Source organism: Pongo abelii, chromosome 2, assembly GCF_028885655.2.
Source record: "Pongo abelii isolate AG06213 chromosome 2, NHGRI_mPonAbe1-v2.0_pri, whole genome shotgun sequence".
Taxonomy (NCBI): domain Eukaryota; kingdom Metazoa; phylum Chordata; class Mammalia; order Primates; family Hominidae; genus Pongo; species Pongo abelii.
In genome coordinates this window covers 10,903,363-10,923,370 of record NC_085928.1, presented here as the reverse complement: position 1 = coordinate 10,923,370, position 20,008 = coordinate 10,903,363, and the positions used below count along the sequence as shown (strand labels likewise).

The 20,008-nt window shown below is 49.8% G+C and overlaps 1 protein-coding gene across 10 annotated transcripts in view; it reads left to right on the top strand.

The window, feature by feature from the left end:
- Nucleotides 1-20,008, top strand: part of CHCHD6 (coiled-coil-helix-coiled-coil-helix domain containing 6) — a 247,727-nt gene that overhangs the window by 183,942 nt on the left and 43,777 nt on the right. For all 10 annotated transcript variants that reach the window (XM_054551314.2, XM_054551311.2, XM_024245304.3 and 7 more), the window contains one exon: nucleotides 18,009-18,079. In XM_054551314.2, coding sequence (XP_054407289.2) covers nucleotides 18,009-18,079 — 71 coding nt within the window. The remainder of the gene's footprint in view (nucleotides 1-18,008; nucleotides 18,080-20,008) is intronic.

Genomic DNA, 20,008 nt, shown 5'->3' with positions numbered 1-20,008 from the left:
AAGGAAATCTGCTTGGCCCAGCTCCTCTTCTCATACCTGATCCACCTGGCTGTGGATCTGCTGCCCTGTGATCAGATCAGCTGGAGTGAGTTCAGGGCCTTCTCATATGAGACATGTTTCCCTAGATGTCAACCTCTGGAGGGGCAGGAGTGGGCTAGCAGACCCTCGAAGGGGATGTGGACTCGTGCGTGATGCTCCAGTTCAGCCAGCTGGAGTGCAGAGGAGACGTGGGGGCTGGAGAGGAAAACAGTGAGTGGTGGAGGTGGGCCCTCACCTCCTAAGACTTCTTTTCCAGGCCCTTGCTTTCCTGCATTTTCCCTGTCCCATCCTTTCAGTTTGAATGAACACCTCCTACTGCTGTAGTCCAGGTTACCAGTGAGGACCTTAACCTGCCAGAGTGCATCAGCATAGACTCTCCAACATGGATGAGGTGTGGAGAGTCGGATGGGAGCTGAAGGGAAGGGATGAGGAGCAGAGCATCAGTGTGGGGCCCTAATGCGCGGCCTGTGCTGTTTGGGGAGAGAGAGTCATGCTGACAGGGTCCCCCAGCTGTCGCACACTCCCCAGGGTCCCACAGACACTGCTGCAGCAGGGCTAGCATCTCTATTCATCGAGGCTGGCCGCATTTCAGGAACCATTAATCCTCTTTGTATCTCTAAGTACTATGACCATGGACAAGGTTCTCTTCAGAAGCATGCCATGGTATCAGTAGATAACGACTCTGAAAGATTTTTCTTCTTTTGGATTAATATAGTGGTGATGCTGTGAGTTAATGTGCTGGAGACACGGTGTTACTCTTTTAACTAGGACATTATTAACAGAGCAAACCCGCTTTTTCATCTGATTTTATCCTGTGCCTGTTCCTTACTAGCTTTTTACTGAAGGACTTTTTTTATTCTGTATTGTCTGATGCAGAAAGTGTAGGCAGTTCGTGGTTTTGGGAGTCAGACAGACCTGGGTTTAAATCTTTCCTCCACTACTCACTGGCTCTGTGACCTTGAACAACATTCTTTATCTCTCTGAACCTGTTTTCCCAGCTATAAAAAGGAGACGATGTTCCCAGCCTTCTCTGGCTGATAGGATTTAATGAGATCACTTGCAGTGGCACTTTGAGCCTCTAGCCATTCTGACCTTTTTTCAGTTTGTCCCCCTAGGCCCTTTGGCTCCCCATTTGCTCTGCCTGGAATGCTGTTCCCTTCCCTGTCCCTTCCCTCCAGCTGCCTGGCACCTTATGGGCATGTACACCCCAGCATAGGAGTCCTCTGCATGTGGACAGTCCTGGGTTTTCTACCAACTGGGATTGTGGCCCTAGATGAGTCTTTCAGCCTCGGTCTCTGCCTGCGGAGTGGGGAACATGGAAACTCCCGCAGGGTCTCCATGAGGACCACCCTGGTGCGTGGAGAGGCCCCGCAAAACCTGTCTCACGAATACTGTGCTCTGCTGATTGGCAGTAGCCTCCTTCTCTATTAGAGTTTTCACAGGCTTGGGCAGCTGTGGGTGAGGCCCTTCAGGTCTGCAGGACCCAGTGCAAGGTCAGCATCCTGCCGCCAGCCCGGCTCGCACCCCCTGGACTGCCCTTCCAAAGTCAGGCTGGGAACGAGGTCCGCCTGCTCTTCCCCAGTAAAGCTGAACATTAAAACTTGGGAAAGTTTGTTTTGTTTTGCTATTTGCTTGCCCCTCTGGGCTTCCCTTTATTCCCTAGCTGGGAAGTCACCAGGAATAGACATGGTTACTTGTTTCCTGAGTAACTGAGTTGTGCCGGGCACAGTGCTGGGCCCGCATCTGGCCAGCTGGGGCACAGAGGAGACATGGGGACTGGAGAGGAAAACAGAGAGATAAGGGGTTTTGTTTGGAATGATAAAAGATATTTTGGAAGTGGGTAGAGGCATTGGTGGTGAATTTATTTATTTATTTAGTTAGTTTAGTTTAGTTTAGTTTAGTTTTTTGAGATGGAGTTTCTCGCTCTTGTTTCCCAGGCTGGAGTGCAATGGTGCGATCTCAGCTCACTGCAACCTCTGCCTCCCAGGTTCAAGTGATTCTCCAGTCTTAGCCTCCCGAGTAGCTGAGATTATAGGCACCCGTCACCATACCCAGCTAATTTTTGTATTTTTAGTAGAGACAGGGTTTCACCATGTTGGCCAGGCTGGTCTTAAACTCCTGACCTCAGATGATCTGCCCTCCTCGGCCTCCCAAAGTGCTGGGATTACAGGCGTGAGCCACCACACCTGGCTGTGAATTTGTTAAATGCCACTGAAATATTCACTTTAAAATGGTTAAATTTATGTTATGTGAATTTCACCTCAGTAAATATTAAAACGAAGAAATTGGTAAGATGGGAAGTAGTACATCAAATGTACATGTGTTGAGGACCTGTGGGGCATTTGGTTCCCACAGGCAGTTAGACACAGAGGTGAGGCTCTGGGTGCCACCACTGATTCTGAGGGTCTCGGGCTAACATTATTTTCTTCGGTGATGTCTAAAAGAGTAGACTAGGTAGCTCAGGTTTACTGTAACTGCCTTTCTGTGCAGTGTTTGGAGGGATATGATAACACTGTTCTGGGTCAGGTGGCTAAATGTTGAGATGCCTAGATTGTGTGATAGGTTTAATTACTATATTGGAAAAATGCTAAGAAACACATCAGCATTAACTCACAGAGTTTTCCTTATTCCTATCCTGGTCATTGTTTTGATTATGATTTGAATAAAGATGAAGAAACCTACTCTTAAAATTTGCAATTTTCCAAAGCTTGAATGGATAGTGAATGTGTTGAATGATGGTCAAAGACATTTGCGATATTGGGCTGCCTGGAATCCATTTTCCTTTCTTCGGTGTCAGTATCTGGATTTTAGTTTGGAAACCTTCCTTTTCTATTCATATAGCCCACGCGTCTCTGAGTGAGATGAACCCAGTGCCAATTCTAATGTGTTCTCCAAGTCACTGATGTTGATGTACATACACCATCCTCCTCTCTATCGTGGTTGCTTTAGATGACACAGCCCACCCAGAAGACAGAAGTTTGGGGACCTGGGAGAAATAATCCCTTGGGCTTCAGAGAGCACAGCTCTTTTTTTGTTTCATCCATTCACCTTTCCTTGTCTTGAGAGTGCCCTTCCATGGCACATTGGGAAGGGACATTTTGTCCTCCTGCTGCAGCCCTCAGCAGTGCAGCCGAGAGGAAAACCATGCTTAGCATGAACCTGACCTGAAGAAGGCAGAGCCAAGAGATGGAAACCACCAAATTTGTGGTGACCTTATCTAGCCACTTGATTTATACAGCACCACTGGATGTTAAAGCTGTGAGAGCCAATAATTCCCTTGAGCTGATCAGACCACTTTGATTCTAGTTGTCTGTTACTTACAACCAGCAGTGTCCTGATTGTCACAGTGATAAGTCAATCTCCCACAATCTCACCAGATCTTATTTGTTAAATTGTATGTTTGTTAATTTTTTTGTGTTGAAATTTGACAGGAAAAAGTATTGGGCTTTTTGCTGTGTCCCAGAAAGCTCACTGTACACATAGTGTGTAGCAACGTGAACGGAAAAGACGTTGGGAGTTTTCCTTGACAATTAAGCTCAGTGTGATATGGAGTTGGAGACCTGATCTTAACCCTAGCTTTTACTTCCTACCTCTATGTCCTGGGCAGGTCAGTTGACTTTTCTGAGCCTGGCATGTATCGCCTGTTAAAGGGGGTGACACCTACTTTTCCAGTGTTGTGAGAATCAAAGGAGATACTGTTTGTAAGTCACTCAGCTTTCTGCGTTAGGCCATTCTTGCATTGCTGTAAAGAAATACCTGAGGTTGGGTAATTAATAAAGAAAAGAGGTTTAATTGGCTCACGGTTCTGCCCAGCTGTACAGGAAGCACAGTGCTAGCATCTGTTTCTGGGAATACCTCAGGAAGCTTCCAATCATGGCAGAAGGTGAATGGGGAGCAGGTGTCTCACATGGCTGGAGCAGGAGCAAGAGAGAAGGAAGGGAGGTGCGACACACTCTTTTTTTTTGAGACGGAGTTTCGCTCTTGTTGCCCAGGCTGGAGTGCAGTGGCGCTATCTCAGCTCACTGCAACCTCCGCCTCCCAGGTTCAAGCGATTCTCCTGCCTCAGCCTCCCACGTAGCTGGGATTACAGGCGTGCACCACCACACCTGGCTGATTTTGTATTTTTAGCGGAAACGGGATTTCTCCATGTTGGTCAGGCTGGTCTCGAATACCTGAACTCAGGTGATCCGACCATCTCGGCCTCCCAGAGTGCTGGGATTACAGGTATGAGCCACCACGCCTGGCCAGGTGTGACACACTTTTAAACAACCGGATCTTGCCTGACCTCACTCATCACCAAGGGGATGGCACTAAGCCATTCGTGGGGGATCCACCCTCATGATGCAAACACCCCCCAGGCCCCACCTCCAACACTGGGGAGGTGTTGACGTGAGATTCGGTGGGGACACAGATCCAAACCATATTACCAGCACAGCACTTGGCACAGAGCAGGTGCTGAAACAGCTTCACAGGGGCAAGTGGTGATGCATACTGTCAGCTTCAAGAAGGAAAAGCCTAACTCTGACTAACTTACTGACTGAGAAATGTGTAACAGGAGACCCAGGGTGGTGTAGCCTACATGGTCGGCTTCACCCATAAACTGCTAATTTTCTGACTCTTAGTTTTGCCGTCCTCTGACGGGAGGCACTGTCTGTGTCTCAGAATTCCCAGCAGTCGTCCTAAGTTTCACTCATCCTGACTGGACCACTTTAGGTTACTCATCAGTCCTGTGGCCAGGGCACTGGAATGCACTAGTTGGCCTGACCTCAGTCACATCCTGCCACCTGTGGATCTGGAGCTGTAGTCCACTTCCCTAGAAGTACTTGGATTCCCCACGGGAAGTGGGAGCTGTCAGAGAGGGAGAAAGGGAATGGATGCTAAAGAGGCCACCAACAGGAATTGACTCAAATGGAACCATCCAAATGCAGTCTAAGATTGTGTCTCTGAAAGTATAATATGTGAGAGGAGGCTTCCGACTCAGACTACATCTTAGACTTATATTTCATTCTGGAACATAGATCAGTTGAGGCTCTTTTCAAAGAGTGCAAGCAGGATTTGGGGAACATTTGAAATTATGCCATGTGAGGAAGAGTGGTGCTAATAAGAGAAGACTCAACAGTGTCATGATAACTAGAGGGTCGCGGTTCTTCTGTGTGACCACACGAGTGAAAGTGGTACCAGTAGCCACTGTCACTCATTGAGTGCTTGTTGCACTGCCCGGCATTGTACTCAGCTTTCCCCCTGCATTGTCTAATCCTTTAATATTCCTTTGAGGGAGGGACCAGATCTCCTAGATAGCTACTCCTACTGCCCTCATTTGTTAGATTAGGAAACAGGAACGCGCAAGTTAAGTAATTCGTCCTAAGGCATAAAACTAGTGAGTGGAGAACCCAGGATTTAAACTCAGGTCTCCAGCTCAGGTTCCCTGATCTTACAACAATGATTCTTAACATAAGCTGCACATTAGAATCTCTTGGGGGAGCTTCTGTAAGATACTGATGCCTAAGGCCCACCCTAGACCAGTAATCAGGGTCTCTGTGGTGTGGGGTGGGCTCAGGCAGAACGTGTAACAGTGGCTTAGGTATTGCCAGTGCACAGCCAGGGTTGAGGACCACTGGCCTAGAGTCGAGGGCCACGGCATGGCTGCCTTCCAGAGCCTAGTGGGAACTTCAGATATATGAAGGATAAAAGGACTATTAGGAAGAGGAGAGCAAGACCCAACCAAGGACATTCAGATTTTTAAAAAATGAATGTAGGCTGGGTGCGGTGGCTCAAGCCTATAATCCCAGCACATTGGGAGGCCGAGGCGGGCAGATCATGAGGTCAGGAGATCGAGACCATCCTGGCTAACATGGTGAAACCCCGTCTCTACTAAAAATACAAAAAAATAGCCGGGCATGGTGGCGGGCACCTGTAGTCCCAGCTACTCAGGAGGCTGAGGCAGGAGAATGGCGTGAACCCAGGAGGCAGAGGTTGCAGTGAGCCGAGATCGTGCCACTGTACTCCAGCCTGGGCGACAGAGCAAGACTCCATCTCAAAAAAAAAAAAAAAAAAAAAAAAAATCAATGTGGTGCTCGGAGACAAGACCCCTAGAGGCCTCCCTTCTGCACATCCGTGCTCCTCGGACCTCACACACATGGACCACCTGTAGGCTTGTAAAGAGCAGGTGTGGAGAAGGGTCTGAGAGATTCTGCATTTCCAACAAGCTCCCTGGCCATGTTGGTGCTGCTGGCGTGGAAGCCATCCTTTGAGTAGCAAGGCTATATAGTGCCATACTGCCGAAGACTGAGCAGGCAGAGATTAAATCAGGAGTCGGTGGTCAGTTCCCTGCGAAGGGAGGTCAGGAGGCATGCTTGTAAGCTGCCTGCTTGGGGGCACGGCCATCTCCTAGGGATATTCTGAGGGGAACTGGGGCCTGCTGTCAGGAATGTGGCTGGCCGCTGTCAGGAGGACTGAGCATCTCCAACACTGAGAAATGCTGAGTGCAGTGCCTTGTCTAGCCTTCCCTCTGCACTCCACCTGGAAGTGGAACTTTAGGATCAGCACAAACAGCAGAAGCATCTGTTAATGCCTCCTTGGCCCAAATGCACAGTGTCTGTAGATCTGATGCAGAGAACCACCCCCACCTTCAGTCTGAGCAGCTGCACTGGATCCTCAGGGCATAACGTTGTCCCTTAACCCTGGAATTCCCTCCCAGCCTCGGATTTTCCAGCTTTTGGGTTATCCTTGGATTTTTTTACTCTTCTACTCTGTTGCAGAGAGTCGTAGTAATCCACACCATCAAGACCCTGTACAATCTTATTCAGGGGTCAGATCACTAGTAAGTAGCAGAATTAGAATTAAACTTCATATCCCTTGATTTTTAAAAAAATTTCTGTTGTGCTATGCATTTTGTTTTCAAACTCTTTAGATATTCATTTAGTCAAATATGTTTTTGCAAATGTAAAAACCAATTACCCAGCAGCACCAAGGCATGGCTGGCTGCCTAGCCTTTGTGCAGATAGTGGCGCCACCCGACTGGACAGCCCTGCCTCTTCCCACACCCTGCCAGTGGAGTGATTACGGCAGTAGATTTCCTTGTCGATCCTGTTTACTCCAAGCACACTGTGGAATTCCCTCCTTGTCTGCCCTCACATGACTTCTATCCATCTAGGTTAAATGCTGTTCTGTACTTTGCAGCCATTTGAAGCTCTCTACCTTCCTTTCTACTTTAACACCCTCTCCCTGGCCTCAGGTTGGTTCCAGGGGATCCCATCCTGGTCTGCAGGCCCTGGGTCTAGGTAGGATGAGATTTACCTTTCACATACCATAGCATAATTTTAAAAATTGTTTTTTACACATCACTTTAAATGGGACTTTGATCTTTTGCCTTGAACTGTTGATCAGGCATTTCTTCCATGAAGTTTTTCTTGAATAATCCCATTTCTCTGAACACTTTTTCTGTTATCTTCTTATATACCAAAACACAAACCCTTCCCTCATACTGTCTCCTACAGGGACAGTGTCACAGAGCTGCCTCTCACCCCTGGTTAGCCCCTCCTCTTACAAATCACTGGGTACATTTGGTTAGCTCTGTAGTCTTCAAAAATTCCTGTGCATGCCCTTTCCAGGAAACTATAGGCTAAAGCCCCTTGTATGTGTCTCCTCTGGGGCTCTCCTGCCAAGGTCCACCATAGAGGTGGGTCATTCCCACCCAAACACTTGTCTTGGCCACTTACAGTGAGAAATATCTCTGGGAGGACGTTCAGCACTCCCGCAAAGACTGATGGCTGATGTTTAGTATTCAGTGTGAATCACTTTGTTAAAAAGCCTGTGCGGCTATTGCCAATTAACACAGCTATACGCTTATCTATTGCTTTACTCTTTGCAAAGTCTGTGTGTGTGTATATGTATACATATATACACACAACTGCATACAGCAGCAGCATACGCACACCCCAGTAGTGACTGAAATGATAGACTCAGCCACAGACCCAGAAGAGGCATGGTCTAGAACACTCGGCTGTGAGCCTTGGACTCCCCATCATGGCACTAACAGAGAGAGAATGACATAGAGGGATCTTTTCTCTGCCTTCTCACAAATGCCAATACTTCTGGGAGGGTCTCATCTAAAGCCACTCTCACTACCACTCTAATTAGCAGTTCACACTGTAGCAAGGTTTAGATGGCAGCCAGCCAGCTGCGTTAAGAAATAGGACATGGAATAGATGTCCTAGAATGAGGTGTCTAGAAGGGGAAGGGTGGGGTGCTCTGGTGGATGATGGAAGGGGCTTGAGCTAGGATGTGAGGTGATGAGGCATGGCTTTTAGGACTGTCCCTGCTGCTTCCAGGAGGCTAGGCCAGGGGCAGGAGCAGTGGACTTGACTACCTTAGGCTAGAGGTGATGAGGGCAGAGCAGTCTGGAATGTGTCACATCCAGAATGAGCCAAGAAACAGCGCCTGCATTCATACTTCAAGCAGGCATCTGTCAGACCCATGGTTGGCCAAGCATTAAGCCATCAAGGTAAAGAACTGACTCTGAGCCCAAGCAGGTCCCAGTCTAAGCCCGGGAGACAGGCATGTCAACAGATGATTGCAGTGGGAAATGCCACTGAAAAGTGTGTCTTGGTACAGCACACTGGGAAGGGAATGATTAGTTTTGCCTGGGAGAGGAATGACATTGTTCAGCAGAGATGACCTTGTTGTTGGGTCTCAAAGCATGAACAGGAGTTTCTTGGGTAGACAGGGAAGAATTAGCAGAGGAAAGAACATCTAGAACATCATGGAGGCTTGGAAAGAGCAAGGTGTTGCAGGAGAAGTGCAGCGCCTACAGGGACAGTGCCAAGATTGTTTACTAGAGAGAGCCCGATCTCACAGGGGGCGTCTTGGATGTCACGCTGCAGGAAAGGGGAACCATGCAAGTTCTCAGCTGAGAGCTGTAGAGGAGGGTTGTCCCTATAGCCATAGTCAGGGGATGGAGCAGCCAGGTGGCCAGGATGGGGGGTGTGTGAGGTGCGTCCTTGTGTTTGTCCACTCATAAGATAATAAAGACTGAATGAAAGCAGTGACAGTGAACAGAAAGGGAAGGAGTCAGGTGACAAGCAAGGAGACAGGGTTCTCTGAATTTGGTTGCAGCCTAAGATAGGGACCCACAGGATAGGAAGCAGTGGTGAATGACAGGTAGCCCTCCAGGAGCTGGATAGCTAGTGGTGTTCACTGCTTCAAGAACTGCAGGAATCAGGGGCATCATGCGAGAACCAAGAGACGAGGGCATGTAACAGGAGAGTTCTGGAAGGAGAATGACTGGCAGAGGGAAAGAGGAAATATGAGTGGGATCAGACCATTGATGGAGCACAGTTCTGACCAGGGCCAAGCCTTCCTGAGTAGACGCTGCACAGATGCCATCAGATCTGAGTCTTAGACTCCAGCCCATCCTCAGCACCTCACTCCCAGTCCAGCTGCTGTCTTGACTTCCCCACCCATTGTCTCCTCTATGTTTCAAACTTAGCAGGTCCAAGCCTGTGGTGTTGTCTCATTCTGAACTGCCACTAGTGGAGATGGTGTTCCATACTCCCTCAGCGAATGACCCACCCATCTCTCTGGGCCACTGCAGCAACCTCCAGGCCTCCAGGCTGATGGCCGCTTCCACTCTTTCTTCCTAGTCGACACCATTACACCATTACACGGCAGCCAGCAGTCCTTCCAGAATGGATATCAGATGGGGTCCTTTTCCTGATTAAGCCCAGTGCCTCCCTACCAACTCTGGAATGGGCTCTGCGGCTTGAGGCCCAACCCTGCTGGCCCTCTCTGCATCTGTGCCTCGTGCGCTCCAACACCTTCCGACAGCGCTCATGTTGCTTAGTCTCATCCCAGACCTCTCCCAGTCTTGACTTACTTTTCTCGTTCACATCATTCAGACTTCTGCCCAGTGTCAGCCGGGGGTGGGGGAGGGATGAGCCTTCCCTAGCCAATCATTTAAAACAATACCCCTACCTTGTTGTTCCTTTTCACTTTATTTAGCCTGCTGTGGTTTTTTTTTCCCCCCTCCATATCCAGAGCGTTAGCTCTGTGAAGGCAAGGACTTCACCTCTCTTGGTTCCTGCTGTGCTCAGTCTGTTTGTGTTCATTATTCATTGAATCCTCAGCACCCCTGAAAGCTGGGTAGGAGTTTTTCTCCCTGGACCAATGAAGAAGCACGTTCAGGGAAGGGGGAGTCATCATCCATGTCACAGTAGACGCTGGAACAAAGAACCCAGATGGCTGGTGGGCATCTCTTCTGAGGGTACAGGGACCATGGATGTGGGCAGAGGCATGCCTGGCCCTAGTGGAAAGTGCTGGGGGTATGTATGCCCAGCAGCAGCTGCTGTTGTCTCTCAGGTGGAAATGCGGTCATCTGACGGTGGGAATTCAGGGGTAACAGGTAAAGGCTGAGATAGCTAAGAAGGGGAATGGGCAAAGACGCCAACCTAGGGTCTCAGGAATTACAAGTTGCATGGAAGGTTCAGTTGAGCTGACTTTGCATTGACTGTAGTCAGGGCAGATCTCTGAATCTCTTCAGGGTCTGTGCATACTTGTTTTGGGTAAGTGAAGAACAAGACAGGAAAGAGGGATCTCCCTCTCCAGATGACAGCACAGTAGGGCATAGCCAACTAGCCTCATAAGTTTGCCAAGAACCAGATGTGCAGCCACTTAACAAAATTAAAATTCTCATTCATTCATTCATTGGCTGTGTAGCTGACTGCATGTCCTGAGCTTTTAATTTTTTATATTGATTATTTGGACCTTTTTAAAAAGACTTGTGTTCATTTCTCACTTATTTGTGGTTTTTACTATCTTCACATCAGAAACTCTTTCTCCGAATCCTGAATATGTTAATTTTCTTCACTTCGCTTAAAATGTAGCATTCCTGTGAATTTTGAGAAGCTTTGGATAATTAGGCTGTTGAGTTCCAAATCTCCCCAGATGACCAGCGTTTGGCCATGTTGATAGCATCTTGGCATAGGGCTCTCCTGTCTTCAATCTGTTCCTCTCAGATTTCTGGGATTTACTTGCATTGTCAACCCTTGGCCCTTTTCCAACCTGCACTAATTTTGCTGGGAATCTCTCCCCTGCCCTGAGCAGCAGGATCCTGGACTGCACATTTTCCTACGTGGAACCATGTGCTGGCATCTGCATGGCCTTTTGTTTGTTATTTTTCTTCCCAAGGGACAGCTGGGTAGAATAGAAGGCTTGCCACTGTATGGAAAGCCACCAGGCCTGTCCTCAGATCCTGTTGTTTTGCTTGAAGTTTTGACACCCAGACTAGGACCCTTTGCCTTGCTGAACCTCAGTTTCTTCATCTGTCAAAGGGGCGGTAATTCTTACCTTGAAATACTGCTTTCAGCTTGCCGGGAATTGACCTGTTGGAAAATCTCTGCTTCAGTGCCTGGCCTGAGGAGGGCTGTTGAACCTTGTGAGTGGACATATCACTGTTTGATTGGAGTTTTGAATACATTGCTAGTAGGAACAGAGCACAGTCAGTGACTGTTGGCTCCTGCATTCTCTCAAAACATTTGGAGAAATGTTCTTACTTCATGAGAAAGGTTCCAGGTTCCTGATTCTCACTCCCTCCCACCCATCTTGGCCCCACCCTCAGACTCCTCTGTGCTTTGGTCGGATTCTGTGCTACCCCTTGCTGGCTTCCACATGAGCCTCTCAGCTCTCCTTGAGCAGGGCCTGGCACAGAGTGGGAATAGTGGGAATCAGCAAACTTTCTTGATTGACTCTATAAATAACTAGTCCTGATCATCTTTTCGGATATTCTCAAGTGGGATCATCTTGTCAGATTTTCTGTAGTGGTTCTGACCCCTATTTCCATTTACTCAACTTTATATTGAGGGCCTGCTCTCTGCCAGGCACTGTTATAGGCTCTGGGGATAGGTTAGTGAACAAAACAAGCTAAAGTCCCTATCTGTGTGGAGTTTACATCCCCAAGGAGACCTCACACTTCCGATACTCTCAGATCTCTCTTCCAAATATATAGTATACTTGGTTGGTTTTTATGCATTTGAGTAGGAGATTTTTAGTTATTAAAACAGGTATTGAATATTTACTCTGTGCCAGGCACTGTTCTAAGCATTTTATATGCATTGTCGTTCGATTCCCACAAAACTGCAGAAAGGAGGTTCTGCCATTGTTGTCATTTTACAGATAAGAAGCTGAAGAAACAGACCCAGAGGTCTTGACCCTTGCCTGTGGTTACACACCCGAAAGAGGTGGGTCCTGACCCTGCACAGGTGGTCTGACCACGGCATGCACACTTGCCGCTGCCCTGTGCTGCCGCTCTGTCCTTGGAATGCTCCTGAGCCCTTGATTCTTTCTTTGCTATTAGACGTAAATCCTCAAGTGCTGTGACCCTCTTAGGCTCCTTCTCTCCCATGGCGCCCAGCACAGCCTGTGCACACCGTAGGCTGTGAATGACTGCTCTTAACTTGGGAGGTGGGTAGGGGGTGTCTTTGAGGGCTCCAGTCCAAAAGTTGCTCTCCCCAATGTCCACAGATTAGACTCTGTGGTCTTCACATCTGTGATTGCACACGCCTTAATGCACTGGTCCCACGCTGCTGTATAGTTATGGGGGTTCCCCTCAGACCTCTGGGCCCCATGTCCTCCTCCCACCCCGCACCTGGATTCTGGCTTTGGGGCAGGGGCTGCTGGGTGATCTCTTCTGCTCAGACACATTTTGTCATCTTCCCCTCCCTGGCCTCCTCACCATGCTTCCCTCACCCTCACCCTTGCTTTTGATCTCACAGATCCAGGCCCTTGGAGAAATCAGACAGTATGAAATATGAAAACTGCTCGGGAAGTAATTGAAGAAACACTGTGACTTTGGAAACCCATGGAGATAACACTCACACCTTCTTACTCACGTTATTTAATTTTTAATGGCAGATTTAATTAATGGAGGTCAGGCCTCCTGCTTTCAGATGTGCATGTGGGGCAGCTGGAGGAGGAGGAGGGGCAGCTGTCTACAGGGCAGAGGAAAAGACTGCAAATTTGGGAAATTAAAGAGTCCGATGGGAAAGAAAATTACCCAGAAATAATAGTCCCTGGTCATTGGGTGCTAATTAATGTGTGAGAATTCGGTAGAGTACACTTCAGAGAAGTTTCCCAATGTCTCTCAGTGGGCAGCAGGGCTCCTTTACAGGCACAGTTGCGCTGCCTTCCCAGGCTCTGTGCTGCAGGGTTCCAGGAGCTCTCGAGAACTGATGGCCTAGCCGGGGAGAGCTGGACGCCATTGTCCACACAGCTGCCAGAATGTTCTTTTAAAAACACAAATTAGCTGGGCACAGTAGGTCACGCCTATAATTCCAACACTTTGGGAGGCCAAGGCAGGCAGATCACTTGAGCCCAGGACTTTGAGACCAGCCTGGCCAACATGGCGAAACCTCCTCTCTGTAAAAAATACAAAAATTAACTGGGCAGCATGGCACACGCCTATAATCCCAGCTACTGGGGTGGCTCTGAGGTGGAGAAATAGCTTGAGCCCAGAGGTCGAGGTTACAGTGGACTATGATCACACCACTGCACTCCAGCCAGGAGCAAGGCCCTGCCTCAGGAAAAAAAAAAAAAAAAAAATTTCCCTGCCCCTCCTTCACTGAAAAAGGAAAGCCTTCTTCACCCTCATTGCCCATGAGGTGCAGTCCAAGCTTTTGAGCCTGCAGCTGGCATCCTCCATGCCCCCTCCTGGCCGTTGCCCTGTGCCTCTGCAGCAGCAGTGGCATCTCCTGCCCCATGCACAGCCCTGTGGCAGCCCCAGGCTCCTCGCACTGCTGTCCGTGTTCAGGAGACCTCCCTCTCGTTTGGCTCATTTCTGCTCATCCTTTAAAATTCATTAAAATGGATACACCCTTTGACCCAAGAATTTGACTTCTCCAATGTTCCCTACAGATATACTTACACACAAAGTTCTAGATGCCAAGATGTTCCTCTTAGCTTTGTTTATAATAGTAGAAGCCTAGAAACAACCTCTGTACAAGGATGGGGAGCTGCTTGAGCGATACTCAAGGGATGATACTACAGAGTATTCATTCCTACTACTAAGTGCTGGTCAGCTGGAGTGGGTGAGGTCTCTGAGGATCAATGGAAAGATGAGATGTGGCACATCGTGTCTGCTGCAGTCCAGTGAGTGTCAGGAACAAGTGGGGCACATGTGTGTGCTCACTCACACATATGCCCACGCATGCCACAGCACCTCGCTCTGACGAGGACGGGGTGCACAGAGGAGTAGGGATAGGGCTGAGTCCAGGCTGGCCAAGAGGCTCACTGTTCACCATACACCCTCCATGCTTTCCATTTTTGTTTTTTAAAGCCATATGTAAGTATTTTTCAAAAACATTGTTTAGTGTAAATAAAAAAAACTAAGCCTCAGTTCAGGTATTGGCTCCCAGGAAGTCAGTCTGACCCATGGTTTCTGCCAGGCTGTCCTTTCAGGTGCCCCACAGCACCTGGGATGACTGGCTGAGTGCCCCATTGTAATTATGATGCCACCATCTCAGAGCTCCACGAGGCCAGGGAGCAAGCCACACTTATCTCAGAACCTTCTGGCACTTGGCGGGTTCTCAGTATGCACGTTGGTAGTGTCTAGTCCTTCTAGAAGCCCTGACCTGGTGATTGGTTGAGGAATCCACAGAGTGCCCTGCCCTTCCCAGAAGAGGGAGTCTGGGTCCACTCCAGCAGCCTTGGAAAGGCCTGGTGGATGAGCAGCTTTGTGAACACAGGAAGCCGGCTCGGTATTCCCAAGTTGTGGACTGGAGACCTTCGAGTGCCAAGGGAGCTGCGGTTGTGAGGACATCCGTCCCTGTAGGTCTGCTCGGGCAGATTAGATGAGTGGGGCAGGCGGGTCAGGACAGGACAGGACGGGGAATTTCTCTGAGTCATTCTGAGAAACAATAGAGGAAGCTGCTGCAGGGTAATCACTGCCACTTCTTGGCCTGTGGGTACTTCCTGTGACAAATCGAGTTGACCACATGTTCAAACTGAGCTTGCAATCAAACCCAAGCACTATCCAAATTCACCAGGGCCAGGCTGTTTCTGGCAGTACGGCATCTTGAGCACAGGCTCTGAGTGTCTACTGAAGCCCACAGCAGGCCAGGCCCATCTGGGCCAAGGATTCGCTCTCTGAGAAGGTCAGCAACAGATGCCTGGGCCTGCAGGATGGTGACCTGACACTCAGGAGCCCTGTGGGCACAACCACAGGAAGAGGGGTTTGGCTCAAAGAGAAGACCAGAGCCATGAGGTTGTTTTGTGGGAAAGGAAGTAGGCCAGGATGAATTGTGGGGGGCGGGGCTTAGGATGAGGCGCATTTTAGCTCTGGAAAATTCAGTGGCTGTGGTGGGCTGAGGTGTGTGCTGTGTGCCAAGCTGTCTCTCCGCCAACTGCAGGCTGGGTGATACCCTGTGTTGCTGTTAAGAGAAGTGACTTACCCAAAGAACACCGCCAGCATATGCCAAAGCGCAAATCAAAATGTGGGTCTGTGGTCCATGCCATCTCCTGATGAGGTCTCATGAAGGGGAACTTCAGACAGAGCTAAGCAGTCCCCACCCAGGCTGTGGCGGAAAGGCGTCTGCATGGAGTGGGAGGGAGGCCCGAAATTGTTATGTCTCTGTCCCTACCGCCTCGCCCAGGACAGGCAGTGCTGGTGAATACTGGACTGGTCGAGGCAAAGACATAATCTCTCCTTTGAATGTGAGGGCTCTAGAGAGAACACTGGAGCCCCCTTGCTGGGCATTTTGGCAGCAGCTGGCTGTGGTAGGAAGAGAACCTGTATTTACTTCATGCCTGCCGTGTGCCGGGAGGGTTGGCATTTCCCAGCTGGCATTCCCGGTAGCCGTAGAGGGAGGCATCCGTTATCTCCTTGGCTCAGAAGCAAGGAGGAGCGAGGTGACTTGCCTAAGCTCACCAGGCAGTGGAGGGTGAAAGGCCCAGAAGTGGCCCCCAGGCCTCCCTGACTCCCCCGGCCCAGCCCAGGGCAGAATGCCAGCACCTGGTGGTTCTTCCTTATCACGTGAGCCAGGTGCTCTTCCCCAGGGGCTCACCTTCCACATTTACCTCCCAGTCAGCGCTTCTCTGAGGCCACGATGCAGCAGGGGAGCCCTTGGGGTAAGACTAGAGGGGGGCCTGGTTTCCATCTGGACCTGCCTTCCATGCCCTGTGGCCTTAGAGGTGGGGGTCCATCCCTGCCTCAGTTACCTTCCCTGCAGAAGGCCGAGGGGGTCCATGGTGCACAGGAAGTGCTTTCCCTGGGTGGCTCTGCCCCTGCGCACCTCTCACTTCGTGTCTGCCCAGCTTCAGCCAGGCTAGCTGTGTGCCTGGTGAGCAGAGAGAGCCAAGCTGAAGTCCTACAAATGTGCAAGGCAACGCAGCTCTAAAGTTCCTTCACTGCCACACAAGCGTGTTTCAGGGACTGACTGATCTGTGCCTGCAGTAGGTACCTGAGGCCTGAAGCTCCCATTTGCTCATCTATAGAACGGGGATAATCATGCTGCCCGTATGAGCCTTTTTTTTTTTTTTGGAGACGGAGTTCCACTCTTGTCACCCAGGCTGAAGTGCAGTGGCACAATCTCGGCTCACTGTAACCTCCACCTCCCGGGTTCGAGCGATTCTCATGCCTCAGTCTCCCAAGTAGCTGGGATTACAGGCACCCGCCACCGCACCCAGCTAATTTTTTTTTTTTTTTTTTTTTTTTTTTAATAGAGACGGGGCTTTGCCATGTGGGCCAGGCTGGTCTTGAACTCCTGACCTCAGGTGATCCACCCACCTCAGCCTCCCAAAGTGCCCGTGTGAGGCTTTGAGGAGTAGATGTGGTTGTGTCTGCAAAGGGTCTGACCTCAAGCCAACTCCAGGTGACATCTGCTACGCCTTCCTCACCCGCACCGGGGAGGTCTGACCACGGGCCCTGCCCCACCTCAGGTTGTTTCATTTCTGAAACTGCTTCCTCATGAGTCAGCCCAAGGCTGGCCTTCTCCCTGCTGCCTACACGTCCACGTGTGGGCTTCACCACACTCCCACCTGGAGCACGGCAGGAGGCTGCTAGCAGATGTGTTAATGTCAGTCTCCCCTCAGAACATGCGAAGGTGCTGGAGCTTCACAGAGAAAGGAGGATGTGGGCCTGGGCCTTTGTGGCCTGGAGAAGCTCGCCTCTGAGGCACAGTAAAGTTCCATAACCTACCCAGAGCCACACGGTAGTGGCATCAGGGCTTAGACCCAGCTATGTTTTGCTCCCAGGCCTGGGCCTTCCCTCCACAAACCTGGGTCTGTAGGTGCACACGTACCGGGTGATCTCAGGACAAATTAAGTGTGTGCCTGTGGATGCTCCCCTCAACAATCTGGACAGATGGTTGCTGTTCCGATGAGTAGGGTGGTCAGGGTAGGCAGCAGAGTGTGTCCCAGACTGGGAATCCAGACACCTGAGTTGTAGTCCTGACACTGCCCCATTGCTCTGTGACTTTGGACAAGTCATTTCACCTCTCTGGGAAGGAAAGTCCACCTATAAAATAGGGATTGGACCAGATCAAGACTGAGCAATTTTTTTCTTTAAAGATAGTAAGTATTTTAAGCTTTGTAGGTCATGTAGTCTCTATCATAGCTCCTCAACTCTGCAATTGTAGCACAGAAGCAGCCACAGACAATATGTGAACAAATGAGCGTGGCTGTGTGCCAGTAAAACCTTATTCACAAAAACAGGTGGCAGGCTGGATTTTGCCCGTGGATCGTGGTCTGCCAACCCCTGAGCTAGAGGATTTCATAACGCACTTGCAGCCATTGCTGTTCTAGGATTCTGTAGCAGCAGCCATGCGTGGTGGAGCTGGAACCCAAGGTGTGGATTAATCACCAGTCGGCTTTGATGCCGGTCAAGAAATTAGCATCTGTCAATTTCTAATGTGGTTGCATCCCATGAGGGAGCAGAGGGAAATTTCAGTCTTTGGTAACCAATTCTGTTTTTCTCCTTGTAGAATGCTGAGATGTATAAACTATCTTCACAGCAATTCCATGAGGCAGCCTCAAAGATGGAGAGCACAATAAAGTAAGAATTTGTTTATTATTCTTTGTAAACTTGGCCCACATTTGTAAAAATTCCCACATGTGGCTTGAAACCTGCCACCACCTGCCTAATTTCAAGTTTCCCTAATAATACACACAACCATCTGTTCCTCGGCTCTCTCACCTGGATCTGAGGTAGCCATTGGTCATCTGTAATTGGCCAAATTAGCACTCAGTTCTTATCTAGCTCCTTGGCAAATTGGAGTGGTGCTGGGGTAGACTTGCAGAGTTATTTTCGGGGCCCAGTGTCTGCTGAGCAGGGGCTCCTTTCCTTGTGTGGCTAGCTGAGGAGCTGGCCGTCAGGCCCCAGAAGGAGTTGGGGCAGGGGTTCTGCTGGCTGCTCTCCCCTCTGACTGTGGAGGGGTTTTTAGGGGAAGGTGTCCCCTCTCAGTGCTTCCTGTGCCTGGTACGTGCAGTGCACCCTGTGCGCAGTCATGCTCGGGGTGGCCCACACTTCATGCCCAGAGGAACTGAGGCTCAGAGAGCTGCTGGCTTGCTCAGATCACACAGTCCTAAGTGCCAGCATTCTGTCCCCTGTCTGTGGTGCTCCTGTGCTGTCCATTGAGGACTCAGCTAGAACGTCACAGGAGCAGGGATGTGCTCACAGTGTGCCCAGTACCAATGTGGCTCTGCTCAGTCAATAGTACAGTTCCCTGGAAGGTCAGAAAGTGATTCCTGTGGGAAGGAATTGGGTCTTATGGGTTCTCTGCGTGAAGTTGGTCTCTATGGACCTGAGAGACCTTCATAAATTAGCCAAGGGGCTACCACCAACTCCATCCACTTCCTGGGAAAGCTGCTCCCTCCCAAGAGTGAATTGGGGCAATTCACCTGGCAGCCCTCAGGGCACAGAATTGTGAGCAGTGGGTCTGGCCTCATGAGAAAGAAGTGTCAGAGACAGGTTTGCATAATAGTTGTAAAAACAGCTGTGCAGAGAACTGTGAGGAGCTGGAAGGACAGTAGGGACAGACGAACAGTCAGCATAGACCCAAAGGCACAGAATAGGACAGGGAACAATGTAGGCTGGTTTTGGGGTCTTTTTTTGAGACAGGGTCTCACTGTGTGGGCCAGGCTGGAGTGTAGTGGCAGAATCATGGCTCAATGCAGCCTTGACCTCCCGGGCTTAGGTGATCCTCCCACCTCAGCCTCCCGAGTAACTGAGACCACAGGAATGTGCCACACCCAGCTAATTTTTGTATTTTTTGTAGAGATGGGGTTTCACCATGTTGCTCAGGCTTAGTGTAGGGGTTTTATTCTTGAACACTAAACACCTAAAGCTGATGGGGATACTACATATTGTGGCAGAGCCATTTAAGAATGGCTTTGGGAAAGAGAAAATAATTATCTTGAAATTTTGCTGGACGTGGTGGCTCACACCTGTAATCCCAGCACTTTGGGAGACCAAGGTGGGCAGATCACCTGAGGTCAAGAGTTCGAGATCAGCCTGGCCAACATGGTGAAACCCTGTCTCTACTAAAAATACGAAAATTAGCCAGATGTGGTGGCACATGCCTGTAATCCCAGCTACTCGGGAGGCTGAGGTGGAAGAATCACTTCCACCACCAGGTTCTTCAGGTGGAAGAACCTGGGAGGCAGAGGTTGCAGTGAGCTGAGATCGTGCCACTGCACTCCAGCCTGGGCAACAGAGTGAGACTCCATCTTAAAAAAAAAAAAAGAAGACCAATTACCCTGAAATTTCAAGTCCTGTAGCAATACTAGGAGCCTGGGAGGAAGAGAATCTTCCAAAAGGCAGATAGAGACAAGGACAGGTGTTGAGATAGAAGCACAGCCCTGCTGATGCTAGGACCCCACAGGGCCTGAGTGAGTGAGCACCAAGGCTGCCTGCATCCAGGAGTTGAAGGGTGCTGCGCTGCCCTGCAGGGTGTGAGCCACCCCACACACAGACACCCTGCCC